Source organism: Pristiophorus japonicus, chromosome 20, assembly GCF_044704955.1.
Source record: "Pristiophorus japonicus isolate sPriJap1 chromosome 20, sPriJap1.hap1, whole genome shotgun sequence".
In the NCBI taxonomy this organism is placed as follows: Eukaryota; Metazoa; Chordata; class Chondrichthyes; family Pristiophoridae; genus Pristiophorus; species Pristiophorus japonicus.
Window position 1 is genome coordinate 17,583,764 of NC_091996.1, and position 13,041 is coordinate 17,596,804.

Genomic DNA, 13,041 nt, shown 5'->3' on the forward strand with positions numbered 1-13,041 from the left:
TATAGTTCTAGAAGGGAATTCCATAAGCAAAGCCATAGATAGCATGTGTTGCAACTATGACTGAGTCCTGCATAGTGCGTTGCCTCCCTGGTGATGGGGTAAGAGATGTGATGCAGCAGCTGGACAAACTTCTGGCAAGGGATGGGAATCAGCTAGTGGTTATAGATCATAAGGGAGCCAAAGATATTTGGCAAGAGTAGGTTGGAGTTCCTGCTATTAGATTATTAGGAACTGGGTGCTAGATAAAGAAAAGGATCCCTAGTGTCATAATCTCTGAATTATTACTGGTGCCACTTGCTGGGCAGCATAGGTAGGATAGGATTAAACAGTTAAAAGTGTAGCCAGAAACATTTTGTAGAAGAGAAGGATATTGTTGAGACACTCGGGCGAGTTCTGGGACAGAAGGAGGCCATCACCTGAACTATGCTGGCATCAATATCCTGGTGGAAAATATAAAAAGGGTGGATTTCAACTGGTATAGCAGACAGAGGGGCATTTAAAGATCAAGAAATAGATAGCATAAAACTGAACCACATGGCAAGTATGTTGAAAACAAGGAATGTAGAGCAGGTAAAGAACGACAGTAAGCCAAAGAAATTGGAGAGGTCAGGAGAAATGGGAATTCTGGCAAGAACTGCATCAATGAGTGGCGGGAAGGAAGGTTAAGAATAAATTAGATAATCTTGAGCTAAATGCTGGTGACAAGGATCATGATGTTAGTTGTAGCTAAATTAGCCACAACTAACATCATGAGTGGGTGGTACAACTCAAAAGATATAGACTGATGCATAAAGGTAGAGAGAATAGGCCAAGAGAGAGTGTTCGTATTTATGTAAAAAGATAAAGTAAGCAAAATAATTAAACCTGGATTTACTCCAGATAAAAGTAGATGTTATGGACTGAGATAAAGGATAATAAGGGATAATATGGTGACCGCTACCAGTCCCTGTGCAACCCTCAATTTCACCTCTGCCCCTCCGCCCCCCCCAGGATTGCCTCACCCTCTAGGCCCAGTCTGTGGGTCATCTGGACATAGGAGCTGGCTAATTGTCCACCCTTCCCAACTAGCGAGCTGCTTTGGAGTTCATCACTGCATGCTAAAGAGCTCCGATCACCAAGATGATTCAAACCTAGCACTGGTGCAATTGGCGCGATTGCAACATCTGCCACTCGCCCAATTAGCACACCAGACACAAATTGCTCCCATAGAGTCTCGATGAAAGAACATTGGTTCCTGTGGGGCAGAAGCAATTTATCTTCCAGGACAGTTCTACTTGTGCATCTTGAGCAGGGGTAGAAATGGGTTGCGCAGGTTTGGGATACAATGAGATTGAAGGCAATGAGGTATTGAAGGTTATGGTCCAGAGAAGACAGGCAGAGTCAGATATATGATACTCAGCCTCAGCCAAATTCAGGTCCCTCGGTCCTACAACAGCGCCTTCTTTGACAGCAGTTTTGATCATCCTTTCAGGGTTGGAGCTGCAGAAAAGGAGAGCTACAAGTTTAGAATGAGATAGATTGAAGTGGGTAATGGGAGTAGAGTAACTTAACTTGGCTGATATCTAAGGAAGGCAAGAGGCCAGAGAGAGGAATTTAGGAGGATCAAGAAGATTGGAGACAGAACAAGGACTCAGAAGGGGCAAGAGGGTAGCCAAGAAGAAAGAGTTGGAAGTGGTGAAAGAGCTCAGCTCCATGTTGGAGGGGTGAGTGTAGTGGGATCACTCATGGTCAGAAAAGGGAAAGTCAGAGGAGATTTTGAAAACAAGGAATGAAGCTAGGGAAGATACAAGCAGAATAAAGATGAAAGAGGAATCACGGGTGGGATGGCATCCCACGGGATGGTTGAGCCTTCGGTTCTTAATATCTGAAAGGAAAAAAAAAAGATTTTTGTTCAAGCTTTAGATGATATGAAGGTTGACATGGAACTGAAGACCGAGACAGCTATGGTATAGATTGAGCTGATGCTGTTGAAAAGATAGTTTGAGGGTGGACATGAAATGCCATGTGAGGGTGCACTATATGTACTCATGAGCAGTAGTCAGCAGAGCATTGAGTATCACAATGGTATTGTTGGTCATGAATAGATCCAACTGAGGAAGAGTGAAACTTTAACAAGAATCCATGTGCAGTGAGTGAGAGGTGGAACAGGTGTTGATAAAAAATTATGGTTGTGAAAGCAGATCTTAGCATTAAATAGTCACAAATAAGAACGGATACAATTTTTAAAACATTTGGTTTGGTGGAAATAAAATTTCAAAACATTTTTCTCCACAGAAAGAGGTTTTACAATCTGATTGAAAGTATCTTCCCCGATAAGGATAAAAAGGCTATAGATAGCGTATACGAGATATACAGCCAGGCCAATGGAAATTTAACAACCTGGAAAGAAATTAAACAAGCAACAATTGATTTTGAAACAGATATCATCTTCTTGGTTTCTACACAAACAACTCTTAATTTGCACCAAAAAAATGGCAAGTAAGTCACGCAAGGATATATTTTTTAAAACAATTACTAATTTCTTGTGTCTCTCCACGGTTGGGGAAGGTGTGAGAAATTCAATTTTGTGATGAATAGGCTAAGGGGACTTTTAAGAAGGTAACTGGATATTCTCTTGCTGTAACTATTGTGTAATAATTTACATACACTCTTCTAGAAACATTGGTCCCAAAATTTCCCTGCTTAGCGCCAGCAGTTCAGGCCGGTTACAGCAAAATAATTGCGGCCACCTCGCTTCCAGCCACTTCTGGCATGGGCTACAGTGGATGCTGTCATCTCTTGGAACCAGACCCCCGGCCTGAGAGCAAAACATAGAAACATAGAAAATAGGTGCAGGAGTAGGCCATTTGGCCCTTCGAGCCTGCACCACCATTCAATATGATCATGGCTGATCATGCAACTTCAGTACCCCATTCCTGCTTTCTCTCCATACCCCTTGAACTCTTTAGCTGTAAGGGCCACATCTAACTCCCTTTTGAATATATCTAACGAACTGGCCTCAACAGCTTTCTGTGGTAGAGAATTCCACAGATTCACAATTCTCTGAGAAAAGAAGTTTCTCCTCATCTCGTTCCTAAATGGCTTACCCCTTATCCTTTGACTGGGCGACCTAGCTAACATTTCCTAAAGTCAGAAGTGGGGATGTTCGCTGATGACTGCATACTGTTCAGTGCCATTCGCAACTACTCAGATAATGAAACAGTCCATGCTTGTATGCAGCAAGACCTGGATGACATTCAGGCTTGGGCTGAAAAGTGGTAAGTAACATTTGCGTCACACAAATGCCAGGCAATAACTATCTCCAACAAGCGAGAGTCTAACACCGCCCCTTGACATGCAACAGCATTACCATCACCGACCCCCCCACCATCAACATCCTGGGGGGGGTCAGCATTGACCAGAAACTTAACTGGACCAGCCACATAAATACTGTGGCAACAAGAGCAGGTCAGAGGCTGCGTATTCTGCGGTGAGTGTCTCACCACCTGACTCCCCAAAGCCTATCCACCATCTACAAGGCACAAGTCAGGAGCGTCATGGAATACTCTCCACTTGCCTGGATGAGTGCAGCTCCAACAACACTCAAGAAGCTCGACACCATCCAGGATAAAGCAGCCCGCTTGATTGGTACCCCATCCATCACCTTAAACATTCCCGGTGTACTGTGGCTGCAGTGTCGCTGGGTCAAAATCCTGGAATTTCCTCTGTAACAGCACTCTGGGAGTACCTTCACAACACAGACTGCAGCGGTTCAAGAAGGCAGCTCACCACCACCTTCTCAAGGGCAATTAAGGATCGGCAATAAATGCTAGCCTCGCCAGCTACGCCCACATCCCATGAACGAATATATATTTTTTACTTGCCGTCCATTGCTGCATCCGGGAGGTCACAGAGGCTCTGTACGCCAGGAGAAGGGACTTCATTGTCTTCTCTCTGAACAGCGAGAAGCAAGAAGAGCATACACCTGGCTTTGCCAGGATATCTGGCTTCCCCATGGTGCAGGGTGCCATTGACTACACACACGTGGCTTTGTGAGCGCCGCATACCAATTTTGAGATGTACCACAACCGCAAAGGCTACCACTCTCATAATGTGCAGTTGGTGTGCAACCATGCCCAGCACATCATGATGGTGAATGCCCAGTATCCCAACAGCAGTCATGATGCCTTCATCCTGCACCAGTCCGCTGTGCCAGCAATCTTCCAACTCGGACACAAGGGCTATCCACGCTATACCTGGCTGATGACTCCCCTCCACAATTCCACCACACATGGTCAGCACTCATATACTGACAGCCATACTGCCACGAGGAGTGTCATCGAGCAGACCATTGGGGTGCTCAAGCAATGGTTCTGCTGCCTTGACCGCTCGGGAAGAGTCCTCCAGTACATGACAGAGCGGGTATCCCATTTCGTGGTGGTCTGCTGCATCCTCCACAACTTGGCCATCACGAGGGCTTAGCCCTTGCCACCGTGACTGCCTCAGGAGGAAGAGGAGTGTGGTGTATGTAGCACACAAATCACTGACTCCACACGGTCTGGTGTAAATCTAACTGCTGTGACCTTCGTCCTTTATTGTTCAGCTCCAGAGTGCCTCTCAGGTGTGGTGGTCAGCCTTTTATAGTGCCTGTTGCAGGTATCCAGGTTTCCCACCACAGCCCCCTCTGTGGTGTACCATTGTGCTTATATTACATTTAAGGTACCAGGACAATACACACATTAATACATAACATCACACATCCCCCCCACCAGGACGCAGGACAACGATACACACATCAATACATAACATCACACTTGTCCAACGGAAGGCAGGTAGGCATAGACAGTGCGTTAGTATGGTACATGTTATCTGGTACATTAACTAGTTATTGACTGGTAACGGATCCCTGATTTCCTTGTTCGCTCTTGCCATTAATTGTACTTCATATCCATTATTTTACACAAGTACAGTGGCCATTCAACATTAAAATATTAATTCTTATTACAAATTCGTCATCTCACATTAACATAGCTCATTTTAGACTCGCTCTGCCTTACAGAGGTCCTTTGTGGGGACCACCTCATGGTAAGGCCCTTTTAAGACTCCCGGGTGCATTTCCTTTTTAAGGCGCCATCTTTGATGCAGGAGGATTCCACGAGGCTTCTCCTTGGGCGCCGCCATCTTTGATGCTCTGCTGCTCTGGACACAATGCCGCCGCCATCTTGTTCTCCGCCGCTCCGGATGCCCTCCGCTGTCGCAGCCTCCGCTCCCCTCCGCTGCTACCTGACTTGCCGCCTCTCCTGCGGCCTTCGTCGTCGCTTCTCCAGCGGCCACCGTAGCCACCTCCCCTGCGGCCGTCGTGGCCTCTCCAGCGGCCGCACTTGCCGCCTCCCCCGCGGCCTCCGTAGCGGCCTCTCCTGCGGCCGCCGTGGCCGCCGACCTCCAGCTGCTACTGCCGCCTGACTCTCCCTCTGCGTGGGCCCCTCCGATCCGCCGGCCATCCTGGATCCCTCGCACCCAGCCTGCAGCGCCCCGCCGGCTCACCCCGCCCCCCCCCCCCCCCTCACTAGGCCCCTCGCTGCAGAGCTGCTTGCCTGTGGGGGCTGAGGCTGCAGCTCCAGCTCAGTCAGCGTTGCTCTCTGGGGACCCGGGGCACAGCAGCACCCCGGGGAGCAGCAGCCTGTGGAGTGGTGAAGTCTTCCCAGCTCCCACGGACCGTCCCCATCCACCTCCGGCCGAGGAGTGTCGGCCCATCGCCTGCAACGACCCACAAAGGTAAACCGTGTGTCTCGTCCCCGTGGGATACCTGCACCGTCACTCTGCCAAGAACAGGTATTAGTTCCCTGGTGTAGGTACGCAGCTTCACCGTGACCGGGACCAGCTTGGGTCGTGCAGCTGGGTTAATCCACAGTTTATCAAAAGTTCTCCGACTCATCAACGACGGACCCGAGCCCGTGTCCACTTCCATACTCACAGGGACTCCGTTGATTTTTACTTCCCTTATCACTGGGGGCGAATTGTCGGTACACGTGTACAGTCCCAACACCTCATCATCTTCTGCCTGCTCCTCGCTGGATGGTGGATCATCCCCCATCTCCTCAGCTACATGTTGAGTCCGATTTCTTTTACACATACGCTGAAGGTGGCCTTTCGTGTGGCAGGTATTGCACGTGTACTCCGCAAACCTGCACTGGTGAGCCCCATGGCTTCCTCCACAATGCCAGCATGGTGCTGCTTGATTGGCCCCCCTCAGCGGACTCTGAGTTCCAGGACCCCGAGGTCCGTGCTCTCTGCCCCGGGCAGAGCCACGTTCTGCAGTTTTGTCCGTGGTGTGCGCTATCCTGTGGACAGTGCCTGCCGGGTTCGAGACTGTGTGGATTATTTGCTTGGTGCTGCAAGTCGAGGTCATATATGTCCGGCTGAAGGTGATGGCCTTTGTCAGAGTGACTGTGGGTTCCGTGGCTAACAGCTTGTGAAGGAGGCCCTCGTGGCCAATCCCCATAACGAAAACGTCCCATAACGCCTCGTCAAGATGTGCGCCAAAATCACACGGCGCCGCGAGTCTCCTGAGGTCTGCAGCATATTTGGTGACATCCTGGCCCTCAGGTCTGCAGTGATGGTAAAATTTGTATCTGGCCGTGAGGATGCTCTCCTTCGGTTTCAACTGGTCACGAATGAGTTCAGTCAGCTCCTCGTATGACTTGTCCCTGGCGCTCCCAGGTGCTAGCAAATCCCTGACGAGACAGTAAACCTCATCTCCACAACTGGAGAGCAATATCGCCTTATGCTTATCTCTCATTGCATCCGTGTCCTCTGTCAGGTCGTTTGCTGTGAAGTAGTACTCGAGCCTTTCCGTGAAGGCCTCCCAATCATTGCCCACGGTAAAATCCTTTAGCGAGCCCAGAGTAGCCATGGTTGCGTGGAGTTCGTCCGCTTCCTTGTTGCCAATGTGGTGTATGTAGCACACAAATCACTGACTCCACACGGTCTGGTGTAAATCTAACTGCTGTGACCTTCGTCCTTTATTGTTCAGCTCCAGAGTGCCTCTCAGGTGTGGTGGTCAGCCTTTTATAGTGCCTGTTGCAGGTACTTCCAGGTTTCCCACCACAGCGCCCTCTGTGGTGTACCATTGTGCTTATATTACATTTAAGGTACCAGGACGATACACACATCAATACATAACAAGGAGGAGTTAAGGAGGAGGCAGGATGTAAATCTCTGACTTTTGCAGAGTTTATGTCGATACTGGCTCCGGTTCCAACGAATGAAACCCCAGCTGCTCGTTGCTCAACAGTTCCTCTTGTGTAGAAAGCTGAAATGAAAGCCATCATAAAACAAACAGTCGAAACATAATTTATAAATTATTATTTTGAATCTTATATAACAAAGTTAACTAATCACCCTTGTGCATTCCCTTAGTGTCTGTCTTTTGTGTTCCTTTCCTTATTCTAGTATTCCTATGCAGTGCTACCCCAGTAGCTGCAGCATTGCTGGTGGAAGGCTGCTAACTTGCCATGGAGGGACACTGCAGATGACCTTGCAGCACGACCTCAGGGATCCTAGTCACCTGTTGGCGGCACTTGGGTTTCACCAATTTTGGGCCCATAGTGTAATAACCTAAAGGACAGAGATTCCTTCCCATGTGTTAATTTATCAGAAACTTCACAATGTGGGAAATCTCACTGACTCTTTTCACACGGCTGTTCTGAACTCAAATTCGCTATATAAAAGGGAAGGGACGCACTACTTATGTGCAATAGAGGGCTCTAGCCACTGCACAACCACATTTATGGATGGTGTCTTTGAGGTACTGCTGCAAGAAGTGAGGCAAAGGAGGGCTGCCCTGGTTGGCACTCAAGGGTACCCTCTCCAGAAAAGAACTGTTGAAAGATGCCTGGCAGGAGATAGCTGACAGGGTAAATGTTCTCCGCAACATGCAAAGCATATAGCTATAAAAGAAGACAGTAGACTAGAGGGGAGATGCCAAGGTAAGGCTATCTAAATATTTCCTATACTAAATATCTGCCCCAAGTATACATGTCATAATATGTGTCTATAGACCTGTTAGTCTCTTAGGCTGCCATATTTACCTACATAACAACAGTGACTGTTCTTCAAAAGTATTTTATTGACTGTGAAACACCTCCTCAGGATGTAAAAAGCATGATATAAATGCAAGTCCGTCCTTCTTTCTTCACTAATGGCCCATCCAAAGCTGGTATATAACATTAGAGGTCTATGAATGCAAAGCATTCTTGGCCATAAAACACAACACAAATACAGGCTGCAACTTCCAGCTGAAATGGTCGTTCTACTAAAATCTAACTATTGACTCGGCACAGCATGTTTAAGAATATGCAATTCAATTTTTAATGTGACTTATATATATGCCATAACAATGGATTCAACAAAACAGGAAACATAGTGCAGGTCTCAGTGAGGATATACATATCTTAAACAGCGCTCAAAAATAGCAATAAAACATTAGAAAAATGACTTTGGTTTCCTGCTGTGCCTAAAATGTTGTGCTTAATTTTACACTCATTTTGAACCAGTGTAACTGCAGGAAATTCATGTGTACAGTTCTTTAGCTTGGGGCAGAGCTATTATAGTGAGTCGAAATGCGTTCAGGGTCAAGAATCGATAGATTGACGTATAAGAATGTGGAAATTTGTGCTTATTGCGCCTACATGTGTAACACATTTGTGCCCAAGTGTCCTTGATCTTTAACACCAGCTATTTGCTTTACACTCCATTTGCACGTGTCTCCTGGCGCAAATACATAGGAAATTCCACCCCTTGAAGCAGAGGAAGATACAGGATTATGGGGAGAGGGTAGATAGTAGAATGAGTTTGGATTACTCGAGTAAAGAGCTGTACAGACAATTTGGGCCAGATGACTTCTTTATTGCTGTAAACTTTTTTAGTTCTATGGTACGTCAGTTTTTATCTTTATTTTACTGTTAACCTTTACTTTCTTTTTTAGGAATGCAAATACATATAGCTATGTGTTTTCCTATGCAAAAAAAACCAAAGGAGCTGACCATGCTGACGAGTTGCCCTACGTCTTTGGAATACCATTTGAGACAAAAAGATATTACTCTCGGACTGATCGTAAAATCTCTGAGTACATGATTGGGTATTGGACTAATTTTGCTCATACTGGGTAAGCAAATTGAATAATAATCTTAAAAGAATATTCAGTCTGATTTGATTTGATGGCTCAGTTCTGATTGGAACCTGCCTTCGCATTTTGTAGTGTGTTGTTTCATGGGTTCTTTGCTTAATAGGGTTTTATTGAGTCTTGTGAACATCATGTGACTGGCTAAGTCACTCACAGTGCAACAATTCCACAACTATTTTAAAGTATAACATGAAAACAAGTGCCCCCTTTTGACAGGTGCATACATTACACATTTGAAGGTGAATTAAAAGCATTATCAGCTTTTTGCTTTTCATTTAGAATAGAGTCTTTGCAAGATTGACCAATCAGTCAAATAGTAATCAGGGAGTGATCCTGTGGAACACTGACACTCAGCATCTTTGTAATTCAAATATTAGCATATTAAGGATGTTTTGTTCCTTCAAGCTTTGTCCCTCTATAGTTGAACAATCTTAGATGAACCACAGTATCCTCCAGTTAAAAATGTCCTCCAATGAAAAAGGTGCAAATCATGTCTTTGGCCCCTGCCACAAACTCCGTACCTTTGCCACCGATTCCAATTCCTCTCCTTGGCCACTATCTCAAATTGAAACAGATAGTTTGGAACCAAAGTGTCCTATTTGAACCTGGGCTTTACTTCTGACCCCATATTCTCTCCATTACAAAAACCGCCTACTTCCACCTCTGTAAAATCACATGTCTCCACGCGTGCCTCAGCCCACCTGCCTCTGAAACACTATCTATGCTTTTGTCACCTCCAGATTCGAGTATTCTAATGTATCATGGCTGGCCACTGGTATCCTTTCCCGTATCAAGTTCCTCTCACTCAAATCCACTTGTGCTCACTGACCTTCCTGGGCTCTTGATCCCCCAACGCCTCAAAGTTACAATTCCCATTCTCGTGTTTAAATCCCTTCATGGCATCACTTCTCCCTATCTCTAACCTTCTCTAGTCCTACAATCCTCCAAGATCTCAGCATTTATTCCAACTCTAGCCTCTTGTGCATCCCCCATTCCCGTCACCCATGGTGGTGTGCCTTCAGCTGTCTTGGCCCCATGCTCTGGAATTCTCACCCTAAAGTTCTTCACCTCTCTCTCCTCCTTAAAACCCACCTTTTTGACCAAGCTTTTAGTCATCTCATCGAATATCTGCATCCTTTTGGCTTGGTGTCGATAGTTGTTCAATTACTGTATTGTGGAGCACTTTGAGATTTTTTCTACATTGTTAAGTGCTATATAAATACAAGCAGTTGCGTTACAATGGACTAAATATGTTTTGTTTGTCACAGAAATCCTAATAAAGGAAGCTCTGCAGTTCCTGATCTCTGGCAACCTTATACTATTTCAGATGCATACTATTTGGAGATCAACAATCCCGTCAATAAGGCATCGGTTAAGCAGCATCTGCGTAAAGATTTTGTGAAATTCTGGGTTGACGTATTCCCAAAATTGTAAACTCAAATGAGAGGCAACCCAAATGCGCGTGCCATTTTTGTTAACCCGCTGAATGCTTAATGTCCTTTGCAGCTTTCAAATCTCTGGCGCTAAAAATACAAATAAAGAAGTATTTGCTTTTTGATTTTGGTGTGGTTAATTTGTAACCCGGTCCCTGCGCTGTTCAAATCCAGTTTCATTGCATTGTCTCTGATGCTCACTTATCTTTTAGCAGGACTTCAAACCTGCAATTCATTGGTGCCAGAAAGAACCTGAGCCAACTTATATTTGCGAGTCCAAGTCATTTCTATGGCTTAGTGGGAATTGTGCACAGACCACCAAACAGTAGTAGTGAGGTTGGGGATGGCATCAAACAGGAAATTAGGGATGCGTGCAATAAAGGTACAGCAGTTATCATGGGCGATTTTAATCTACATATAGATTGGGCTAACCAAGCTGGTAACAATGCGGTGGAGGAGGATTTCCTGGAGTGTATTAGGGATGGCTTTCTAGACCAATATGTCGAGAAACCAACTAGCGAGCTGGCCATCCTAGACTGGGTGTTGAGTAATGAGAGAGGACTAATTAGCAATCTTGTTGTGCGAGGACCCCTGGGGAAGAGTGACCATAATGTGGTAGAATTCTTTATTAAGATGGAGAATAACAGTGTTAATTCAGAGACTAGGGTCCTGAACTTAAGGAAAGGCAACTTCGATGGTATGAGACGTGAATTGGCTAGGATACACTGGCAAATGATAAAGGGTTGACAGTGGATAGGCAATGGCAGACATTTATAGATTACATGGATGAACATCAACAATTGTACATCCCTGTCTGGAGTAAAAATAAAACGGGGAAGGTAGCACAACCGTGGCTAACAAGGGAAATTAGGGATAGTGTTAAATCCAAGGAAGAGGCATGTAAATTGGCGAGAAAAAGTAGCAAACCTGAGGACTGGGAGAAATTTAGAACTCAGCAGAGCAGAACAAAGGGTCTAATTAGGAGGGGGAAATAGAATATGAGAGGAAGCTTGCAGGGAACATAAAAACTGACTGCAAAAGCTTCTATAAATATGTGAAGAGAAAAAGATTAGTGAAGACCAACATAGGTCCTTTGCAGTCAGAATCAGGTGAATTTATAATGGGGAACAAAGAAATGGCAGACCAATTGAACAAATACTTTGGATCTGTCTTCACTAAGGAAGACACAAATAACCTTCCGGAAATACTAGGAGTTCGAGGGACTAGCGAAAAGGAGGAACTAAAGGAAATCCTTATTAGTCAGGAAATTATGTTAGGGAAATTGATGGGATTGAAGGCCGATAAATCCACAGGGCCTGATAGGCTGCATCCTAGAGTACTTAAGGAAGCGGCCCTAGAAAGCCATTTGCTTTCTTAACCGCCTGCTGTACCTGCATGCCAACCTTCAATGACTGATGTACCATGACACCCAGGTCTCGTTGCACCTCCCCTTTTCCTAATCTGTCACCATTCAGATAATAGTCTGTCTCTCTGTTTTTACCACCAAAGTGGATAACCTCACATTTATCCACATTATACTTCATCTGCCATGCATTTGCCCACTCACCTAACCTATCCAAGTCACTCTGCAGCCTCATAGCATCCTCCTCGCAGCTCACACTGCCACCCAACTTCGTGTCATCCGCAAATTTGGAGATACTACATTTAATCCCCTCGTCTAAATCATTAATGTACAATGTAAACAGCTGGGGCCCCACTAGTCACTGCCTGCCATTCTGAAAAGTACCCATTTACTCCTACTCTTTGCTTCCTGTCTGCCAACCAGTTCTCAATCCACGTCAGCACACTACCCCCAATCCCATGTGCTTTAACTTTGCACATTAATCTCTTGTGTGGGACCTTGTCGAAAGCCTTCTGAAAGTCCAAATATACCACATCAACTGGTTCTCCTTTGTCCACTTTACTGGAAACATTCTCAAAAAATTCCAGAAGATTTGTCAAGCATGATTTCCCCTTCACAAATCCATGCTGACTTGGACCTATCATGTCACCATTTTCCAGATGCACTGCTATGACATCCTTAATAATTGATTCCATCATTTTACCCACTACTGAGGTCAGGCTGACCGGTCTATAATTCCCTGTTTTCTCTCTCCCTCCTTTTTTAAAAAGTGGGGTTACATTGGCTACCCTCCATTCGATAGGAACTGATCCAGAGTCAATGGAATGTTGGAAAATGACTGTCAATGCATCCGCTATTTCCAAGGCCACCTCTTTAAGTACTCTGGGATGCAGTCCATCAGGCCCTGGGGATTTATCGGCCTTCAATCCCATCAATTTCCCCAACACAATTTCCCGACTAATAAAGATTTCCCTCAGTTCCTCCCCCTTACTAGACCCTCTGACCCCTTTTATATCCGGAAGGTTGTTTGTGTCCTCCTTAGTGAATACTGAACCAAAGTACTTGTTCAATTGGTCTGCCAT

The 13,041-nt window shown here is 45.6% G+C and overlaps 1 protein-coding gene across 1 annotated transcript in view; it reads left to right on the forward strand.

Annotated features, from left to right (window-relative positions):
- LOC139233091 (bile salt-activated lipase-like) overlaps positions 1 to 10,721 on the forward strand; it is a 40,763-nt gene extending 30,042 nt beyond the window's left edge. The window contains exons 10-12 of the mRNA XM_070863609.1: positions 5,277 to 5,754; positions 8,966 to 9,145; positions 10,432 to 10,721. Coding sequence (XP_070719710.1) covers positions 5,277 to 5,754; positions 8,966 to 9,145; positions 10,432 to 10,597 — 824 coding nt within the window. The 3' untranslated portion in view covers positions 10,598 to 10,721. The remainder of the gene's footprint in view (positions 1 to 5,276; positions 5,755 to 8,965; positions 9,146 to 10,431) is intronic.
- The last annotated feature ends 2,320 nt before the right edge of the window (positions 10,722 to 13,041 follow it).